Here is a 9,939-nt window from a genome sequence, read left to right as displayed (position 1 = left end):
AGAATAGACTGATGAGTTTCAGAAGAAAGGTAATTGTTTTTGGCGTTTTGGAGCCTGTAATCGAACCCACAAATGCTGATGCTCCAGATACTCAACTAGTCTAAAGAAGGCCAGTTTTTCTGTCAAGTTGGTTGTTGATCATTGCTAGACATCCATTTTCAAGTCTTGCCATAGATCTTCAAGCCGATTTAAGTCAAAACAGTAACTAGGCCGCTCAGGAACATTCAATGTTGTCTTAGTAAGCAACTCCAGTGTATATTTGGCTTTGTTTTAGGTTGTTGTCCTGCTGAAAAGTGAATTTGTCTCCCAATGTCTGATTGGAAAGCAGACTGAACCAGGTTTTCGTCTAGGATTTTTTCTGTGCTTAGCTCTTTTCTGTTCATATTTATCCTAAACTCCCTCATCCTTGCCGATGACAGCATACTCATAACATGATGCAGCCACCACCATGCTTGAAAATATGAATGATGGTACTCGACGACGATGATGATGATATATTTGGCCCAAACATAATGCTTTGAGTTCAGGACATGAAGTTAATTTCTTTGCCACATTTTTTGCAGTTTTACTTTAGTGCCTTAACAGAATGCTTGTTTTAGAGTATTCTGTACATGCTTTCTTTTAACTCTGTCATTTAGATTAGTATTGTGGAGTAACTACAATGTTGTTAATTGATCCTCAGTTTTCTATCACAGCCATTAAACTCTTAACTGTTTTAAAGTCACTATTGGCATCATTTATAGGGATATTCAATGTCTGGTTTTTTATTGATTTTTTTTTTTACCCATCTACCAATAGGTGCCCTTCTGTGCGAGGCATTGAAAAACCTCCCTGGTCTTTGTCGTTGAATCCATTTGAAATTTACTGCACGACTGCGGGACCTTACAATTATCTGTATCTGGGGTACATAGATGAGGTAGTCATTCAAAAATCATGTTAAACACCTATAATTGCACACAGTGAGTCCATGCAACTTATTAAGCAAATTTTTACTCCTGAATTTATTTAAGCTTGCCATAACAAAGGGGTTGAAAACTTATTGACTCAAGAAATGTTAGCTTTTCATTTGTCATTCATTTGTAAAAATGTCTAAAAACAGAATTCCACTCTGACATTATGGGGTATTGTGTGTAGGCCAATGACGCAACAAAATGTGAAAAAAGTCAAGGGGTGTAAATACTTTCCGAAGGCACTGTAAAAGCATCAGAGCCAGTCCCATTTCTGCAGAGCCCTGCTGTCTCCTAGCTGGAGCTAATGCTCCATTGCTGGTTTCTTTTGGTGACTTGTTCATATACTCATTTATTGTGTCAATTCCTGATAATGTTCATTGCGTGTTCACTAAACTGCCTTATTGTACTCCATGGAAGATGTGCGCTGCTGGCGGAGCCGCCATTCACAGTTCCAGGGTGCTTTTGGCGATGAGGAGGATGGCTGTATGCCAGTTGAGGAGGCCTCTGAGTGCATGTCTTTAGTGTTATTGAGTTTCAGGAGGGTCTTTGAGGAGTGAGTCAGTGCGGTCTGAGAGTTACAGTACCCCTGTAGCCCTTTCCTATGTCTCAGGCAGACGGTTGATGGGGGCATCTGCCTGAGACAGCCTGTACTTCTCCTCCATGAAGGGCTCACTGGCCTGCAGGTGGATGAGGGGCTTGGTGTGGAAGCCTCCCCGGCTCTCCTGGTTCCTCTTGTTGTAGATGTTGAGCCTGTGCTCCAGCTCAGGGCTGGTCTTGGTGGAGCTAGCAGGGCTGGGCAGTTTGAGGTTGACAGGGTCCAGGCCCTTCTGGCCCAGACAGGAGTCCTCAGACAGCGAGGAGAGCAACTCCTGCACCACGGCGCTGGGGTGTCCTCTGGCGCCAGGCTGTGTGCCCAGGGCCAGGGGGCTGCAGTAGGGTGGGGGGTAACAGCGCTGGCCGCTGTAGGAGTCTGTGGAGGTGGAAGCCTCACGGACGGTGGAGCTGCAGTCAGTGGTGGAGCCAAGGGTGTGGCTGCTGATGCTGTGCTGGCGGGCACTGAAGCTGGAGTGGGACATGGTGGCGTTGGAGGCCTCGCTCACAGAGCCGCCTGTCGGCTGCAGGCGGCTGGACGCTGCGTCTGCACTCACCAGAGACGAGGGCTGCTGGCTGGGATTGTTGGGAAGATGGATGTCTATGGCTGTGGTGATGACACGAGCTGGATCTGGGATTCCAATATCTACAAGAAAACATTTTAGACTCATCACAATACTGCTGACTGACTGTGAAATAAAGGACAGAAACAAATGTGTCAGAGTGGGAAGCATTGTTTATTCTTACCGCTGCTTGCCTCACTGTAGTACTGGCTGATGTAGTTGTTCATGTCGTCTTGAACAACATGATCTGAAATAAATAAGAAACTAAATACATGTGCACTCTTTCTCTAAAACAATCAAATGAGTAGGATGTTTGGTACCCTTATCTATTCCTGTGTTTGTTGTGTAAAGGTTTCCCAGCATGCATCAGTCAGATATGTCTGACCAGAATGATGAACTGTAACGGCACCAACCACCAAACATAAAAGCATGCTGCTGTAGTTCAGTGATGAGCTGCAGATTTTTTTGTGTCCTACCCATTGTAGGTGATAGCAGTGGTTGCGAATGATTTAGACACATAGAATGCAGTCAGACTACGGTAGAATTAAGCAATAAGGCCCGAGAAGGTGCAGTATATATCTAACATACCACGGCTAAGGGCTGTTCTTATGTACGACTCAACGCGGAGTGGGTAGCCATGGTATATTGGCCATATACCACACCCCCTCGTGCCTTATTGCTTAACTATACCATGGCTTTCAGCCAATCAGCATCCATGACCCAAACTACCTGGTTTATAATGCTCATTATACCTGAATTACCAGAGAAGAGGTGAGCAGTGGTAAGGTGGAGGGTAGCAGGGCCTGTGACTGGCTTGCCTGACCTGTCACAGTTTACCTCCCTCTAAGTGCCATCCATCCCTGTTCCCTCCAGATAGTTATGGGTTATATTTGCTTCTTCTTCAAATATTTATTTTAAGACTGTCCCAAGAGGAAAGTCAATGCTTGGCCTAAAATGCAGCGGCAGAGACAATCACTCTGTGATTAATAACACATGAGCACTTAAAATACTGTAGTCTGACACACCGCCTCTCTGTGAAACCTCAGATATATAGCAGAGAGAGAAGCATGGTGATTTAGATCTTTACTTAAGGAATGGGCTCTGTATTTTGAGCTCTGAGAATACAGTACTGACAGTGCTTTGTTCCTCTACCTCCTGTAACTTATGATCTGTCACCCTTTGAAAGGTGTATGGCTCCTTGGAGTGTTTTAAATAAGTATGTTTTGACAATAGTTCAGGACCTCCATGCCATCATGCCAGTCACCCTGCCCTCTGTCTCCTGATACATGGAAATCAAACAGTAGATTTACAGTATCAGATAGATGTTCTCCTCATTATATCTAAGGCCGGGATTCAATCCGATCGCAGGTTATAGGCATTTCGGCTTTTAAAGGCAATGTTCCCACATTCGTGGAGTTTCCAGTCATGCTGCATATGTACATCGGACATTTCCTTTAAAAGAAACAATGCCTTTAGCCTGCGATCTGATTGAATTCCAGATTAAGTTCGATGCCATAGTCTTCATACAAAAGTGGCTCATCATATTAAACCAATCTCTTGGTGTATTGTTTACAGGTATATTTACACAGAGGATATTGTCCAAACAGCACTACTCATTCAAAACAGCACTCCAATAGCACTTAGGTCTCAGATTCAGAGGTCCCACACTGCTAGGCCTCTATCAGCCTGTTGTTCTAGCGTAATTTCCAAGTCTTTTCCTGTAGTCTTTTCCTGTGCTAGCAAAACAGGACTGTTTTGCTAGCACAGACTGGAATATGTTCTGGGATTCTTCCGATGGCATTGAGGATTACACCACATCAGTCACTGGCTTCATCAATACAGTGCCTTGCGAAAGTATTCGGCCCCCTTGAACTTTGCGACCTTTTGCCACATTTCAGGCTTCAAACATAAAGATATAAAACTGTATTTTTTTGTGAAGAATCAACAACAAGTGGGACACAATCATGAAGTGGAACGACATTTATTGGATATTTGGATATTAAAACTGAAAAATTGGGCGTGCAAAATTATTCAGCCCCCTTAAGTTAATACTTTGCAGCGCCACCTTTTGCTGTGATTACAGCTGTATGTCGCTTGGGGTATGTCTCTATCAGTTTTGCACATCGAGAGACTTAAATTTTTTCCCATTCCTCCTTGCAAAACAGCTCAAGCTCAGTGAGGTTGGATGGAGAGCATTTGTGAACAGCAGTTTTCAGTTCTTTCCACAGATTCTCGATTGGATTCAGGTCTGGACTTTTACTTGGCCATTCTAACACCTGGATATGTTTATTTTTGAACCATTCCATTGTAGATTTTGCTTTATGTTTTGGATCATTGTCTTGTTGGAAGACAAATCTCCGTCCCAGTCTCAGGTCTTTTGCAGACTCCATCAGGTTTTCTTCCAGAATGGTACTGTATTTGGCTCCATCCATCTTCCCATCAATTTTAACCATCTTCCCTGTCCCTGCTGAAGAAAAGCAGGCCCAAACCATGATGCTGCCACCACCATGTTTGACAGTGGGGATGGTGTGTTCAGGGTGATGAGCTGTGTTGCTTTTACGCCAAACATAACGTTTTGCATTTTTGCCAAAAAGTTCAATTTTGGTTTCATCTGACCAGAGCACCTTCTTCCCCATGTTTGGTGTGTCTCCCAGGTGGCTTGTGGCAAACTTTAACCAACACTTTTTATGGATATCTTTAAGAAATGGCTTTCTTCTTGCCACTCTTCCATAAAGGCCAGATTTGTGCAATATACAACTGATTGTTGTCCTATGGACAGAGTCTCCCACCTCAGCTGTAGATCTCTGCAGTTCATCCAGAGTGATCATGGGCCTCTTGGCTGCATCTCTGATCAGTCTTCTCCTTGTGTGAGCTGAAAGTTTAGAGGGACGGCCAGGTCTTGGTAGATTTGCAGTGGTCTGATACTCCTTCCATTTCAATATTATCGCTTGCACAGTGCTCCTTGGGATGTTTAAAGCTTGGGAAATCTTTTTGTATCCAAATCCGGCTTTAAACTTCTTCACAACAGTATCTCGGACCTGCCTGGTGTGTTCCTTGTTCTTCATGATGCTCTCTGCGCTTTTAACGGACCTCTGAGACTATCACAGTACAGGTGCATTTATACAGAGACTTGATTACACACAGGTGGATTGTATTTATCATCATTAGTCATTTAGGTCAACATTGGATCATTCAGAGATCCTCACTGAACTTCTGGAGAGAGTTTGCTGCACTGAAAGTAAAGGGGCTGAATAATTTTGCACGCCCAATTTTTCAGTTTTTGATTTGTTAAAAAAGTTTGAAATATCCAATAAATGTCGTTCCACTTCATGATTGTGTCCCACTTGTTGTTGATTCTTCACAAAAAAATACAGTTTTATATCTTTATGTTTGAAGCCTGAAATGTGGCAAAAGGTCGCAAAGTTCAAGGGGGCCGAATACTTTCGCAAGGCACTGTAAGTGCATCGATGACACTGTCCCAACAGTGACTGTACGTACATACCCCAACCAGAAGCCATGGATTACAGGCAACATCCGCACTGATCTAAAGGCTAGAGCTGCCTCTTTCAAGGAGCGGGACTCTAACCCAGAAGCTTATAAGAAATCCAACATTGCCCTCTGAGGAACCATCAAACAGGCAAAGCGTCAATACAGGACTAAGATCGAATTGTACTGCAACGGCTCCGACGCTCGTCGGATGTGGCAGGGCTTGCAAACTTGCTGGCTTCGAGGCAAGTAACACTGAAACATGCATGAGAGCATCAGCTGTTCCGGACGACTGTGTGATCACACTCCGTAGCCGATGTGAGTAAGACTTTTAAACAGGTCAACATTCATAAGGCCGCAGGGCCAGACGGTTTACCAGGATGTGTACTCCGAGCATGCGCTGACCAACTGGCAAGTGTCTTCACTGACATTATATAAACCTCTCTCTGTCTGAGTCTGTAATACCAACATGTTTCAAGCAGACCACAATAGTTCCTGTGCCCAAGAACACTAAGGTAACCTGCCTAAATGACTACCGACCCGTAGCACTCACATCTGTAGCCATGAAGTGCTTTGAAAGGCTGGTCATGGCCCACATCAACACCATTTTCCCAGAAACCTTAGACCCACTCCAATTTGCATACCGCCCCAACAGATACACATATGATGCAATCTCTATTGCACTCCACGCTGCCCTTTACCACTTGGAAAAACGGAACACCTATGTGAGAATGCTATTCATTGGCTACAGCTTAGCATTCAACACCATAGTGCCCTCAAATCTCATCACTAAGCTAAGGACCCTGGGACTGAACACCTCCCTCTGCAACTGGATCCTGGACTTCCTGACGGGCCGCCCTCAGGTGGTAAGGGTAGGTAACAACACATCCACCACGCTGATCCTCAACACAAGGGCCCCTCAGGGGTGCATGCTCAGTCCCCTCCTGTACTCCCTATTCACTCATGATTGCTTGGGCAGGCAAGATTCCAACACCATCATTAAGTTTGCTGAAGACAACAGTGGTAGGCCTGATCACCGACAACAATGAGACAGCCTATAGCAAGGAGGTCAGAGACCTGGCTGTGTAGTGCCAGGACAGCAACCTCTCCGTCATCAAGTCAGGAAATTATTGTGGACAGGAAAGGAGGACAGAGCACGCTCCCATTCTCATCGACTAGGCTGTTGTGGAGATGAGAGCTTCAAGTTCCTTGGTGTCCACATCACCAACAAACTATCATGGTCCAAGTACACCAAGACAGTTGTGAAGAGGGCACGACAAAACCTATTGCCCCTCAGGAGACTGAAAATATTTGGCATGGGTACTCAGATCCTCAAAAAGTTCTACAGCTGCACCATCAAGAGCATCCTGACTGGTTGCATCACTGTCTGGTATGGCAACTACTCGGGCTCCGACCGCAAGGCACTACAGAGGGTAGTGCGTATGGCCCAGTACATCACTGGGGGCAAGCTTCCTGCCATCCAGGACCTCTATACCAGGCGGTGTCAGAGGAAGGCCCTAAAAATCCAGCCACCCTACTCATAGACTGTTCTCTCTGCTACTGCACGGAAAGCTTCTACCCCCAAGCCATAAGACTCCTGAACAGCTAATCAAATGGCTACCCAGACTATTTGTATTGCCCCCCGCCCCCTTTTACGCTGCTGCTATTTTCGAGTTTATTATCTATGCATAGTCACTTTAATAACTCTATCTACATGTACATAACAAATTACCTCGACTAACCGGTGCCCCCGCACATTGGCTCTGTTCCGGTAGCCCCTGTATATAGTCTCGCTATTGTTATTTTACTGTCGCTTTGTAATTATTTGTTACTTTTATTTCTTATTTGTTACTTATCTATTTTTTACTTAACACGTATTTTTCTTAAAATTGCATTGTTGGTTAAGGGCTTGTAAGTAAGCATTTCACTGTAAGGTCTACACTTGTTGTACTCAGCACATGTGACAAATAAAGTTTGATTTGTCAATTATATCCTCCCTGGAATATGGTGAGTTTTGTTCGATGTTTATTTTTTGGGGGTTTCAAGGTGAACTAAGCACATATTTTCAAACACTCTGTAACAACTACATGACCCAAAGCACAGAGCACTCTCTTCATTCAACCACTTTGCATGGAAAATCTGATGTGACATGGCAAGAGCATCTATCTATTTCCCTGGCTTCAAGAGAAACCCTCTTTGGTTAGAAACCACAGCCAGCAGGCAGTCCATAGAGAGAAAACAGTCTCATAGGGTTCTATCTCAATAAGGCAATCTGCTGTGCTCTGAAGTAATACTACAGTAATTGGTGTGGATATAGGATCAGGGTGTGGTACCTCTATGGCCTGCTGCCTCCCTGGCTTTAGCCTGGCTGCGCTGCTCGGGGCCCGTAGGGGCTAGGCCGTCCACCTCCTGAAAGATACTGCTCTGCTTGCCCCACACATGGTGAATCTGCATGGCAGCCTCTCGCTCTGCTACCAGGTCCAAATCCTGCTGAGCCAGATGGGCCCGCAGCTGCCTGATCTCAAACTGAGGGATGGATGGATGGATGGATGGATGGATGGATGGATGGATGGATGGATGGATGGATGGATGGATGGATGGATGAAGAGAGAGAGAGAGAGAGAGAGAGATGCATACAGTACATGTGTTATCCTTACACAGAAACACCTGAATAACCTTTAAGAGCTCTGGCTCTCATATCCATCCACCATGCTAAAGGCCACCCACTGTACTTAATCAAATAGCTACACATCTGGTCTCTTGACAAACCCTGGGTTGTGTCACACTGATCTTTGAACACATACATTACATATAGAGTGCATTCGGAAAGTATTCAGACCCCTTGATTTTTCCCACATTTTGTTACGTTACAACCTTATTCTGAAATGGATTAAATAAATACAAATCCTCATCAATCTACACACAATAACCCAAAATGATGAAGTGAAAACAGGTTTTTAGAATTTTTTGCTAATTTATAATAAAACAACAGCAATATCTTATTTACTTGAGTATTCAGAGGCTTTGCAATAAGAAATTAAGCTCAGGTGAATCCTGTTTCCATTGATCATCCTTGAGATGTTTCTACAACTTGATTGGAGTCCACCTGTGGTAAATTCAATTGATTGGACATTTGGAAAGGCACACACCGGTCTATATAAGGTCCCACAGTTGACAGTGCATGTCAAAGCAAAAACTAAGCCATGAGGTCGAAGGAATAGCCCGTCGAGCTATGAGACAGGATTGTGTCGAGGCACAGATCTACGGAAGGGTACAAAAACATTTCCGCAGCATTGAAGGTTCTCAAGAACACAGTGGCATCCATCTTTCTTAAATGGAAGAAGTTTGGAACCAGCAAGACTCTTCCTAGAGCTTACTTCCCAGCCAAACTGAGCAATCGGGGGAGAAGGGCCTTGGTCAGGAAGGTGACCAAGAACCCGATGGTCCCTCTGACAGAGCTCCAGAGTTCCTCTGTGGAGATGGGAGAACCTTCCAGAAGGACAATCATCTCTGCTGCACTCCACCAATCAGGCTTTTATGGTAGAGTGGCCAGACTGAGGCCACTCTTCAGTAAAAGGCACATGACAGCCCACTTGGAGTTTGCAGAAAAAAAGCCTGGACTCTCAGAGATTGAACTCTTTGGCCTGAATGCCAAGTGTCACGTCTGGAGGAAACTTGGCACCATCCCTACAGCTAAGCATGGTGGTGGCAGCGTCATGCTGTGGGGATGTTTTTTCAGTGTCAGGGACTGGGAGACAGGATCGAGGGAAAGATGAACGGAGCAAAGTACAGCGAGATCCTTGATGAAAACCTGCTCCAGACTGCTCAGGACCTCAGACTGGGTCAAATGTTGATCTTCCGACAGCACAATGACAATGACTCTAAGCACAAATCCAAGACAACCCATGAGTGGCTTCGGGGACAAGTCTCTGAATATCCTTGAGTGGCCCAGCCAGAACCCGGACTTGAACCAGATCGAACATATCTGGAGAGACCTGAAAATAGATGATCAGCGACGCTCCACATCCAACCTAACCTGAGCTTGAGAGGATCTGCAGAGAAGAATGGGAGAAACTCCCCAAATACAGATGTGCCAAGCTTGTAGCGTCATACCCAAGAAGACTCAATGCTGTAATAGCTGCCAAAGGTGCTTCAACAAAGTACTGAGTAAAGGGTCTGAATACTTAAGTAAATGTGATATTTCCTTTTTATTTTTTTATTTTTTTAAATACATTTGCTAAAATTTCTACAAACCTGTTTTTGCTTTGTGATTATGGGGTATTGTGTGTAGATTGATGAGGGGAAAAAAACAATTTAATCTATTTTAGAATAAGGCTGTAACTAACAAA

General features: G+C 44.5%; 1 protein-coding gene across 2 annotated transcripts in view; it reads right to left on the bottom strand.

Moving 5' to 3' along the window:
- Positions 1–352: 352 nt before the first annotated feature.
- LOC110521024 (transmembrane protein 266) overlaps positions 353–9,939 on the bottom strand; it is a 73,598-nt gene continuing 64,011 nt past the window's right edge. For both annotated transcript variants that reach the window (XM_021598466.2, XM_036975547.1), the window contains 3 exons: positions 7,924–8,116; positions 2,289–2,351; positions 353–2,187 (listed from right to left, as the gene is read on the bottom strand). In XM_021598466.2, the coding sequence (XP_021454141.1) occupies positions 1,550–2,187; positions 2,289–2,351; positions 7,924–8,116 (894 nt within the window). In that variant the 3' untranslated portion in view covers positions 353–1,549. The remainder of the gene's footprint in view (positions 2,188–2,288; positions 2,352–7,923; positions 8,117–9,939) is intronic.

This window comes from Oncorhynchus mykiss, chromosome 1 (assembly GCF_013265735.2).
Source record: "Oncorhynchus mykiss isolate Arlee chromosome 1, USDA_OmykA_1.1, whole genome shotgun sequence".
NCBI classification, from domain to species: domain Eukaryota; kingdom Metazoa; phylum Chordata; class Actinopteri; order Salmoniformes; family Salmonidae; genus Oncorhynchus; species Oncorhynchus mykiss.
The sequence above is the reverse complement of the archived record's forward strand: the minus strand, read 5'-3'. Positions and strand labels throughout refer to the sequence as shown.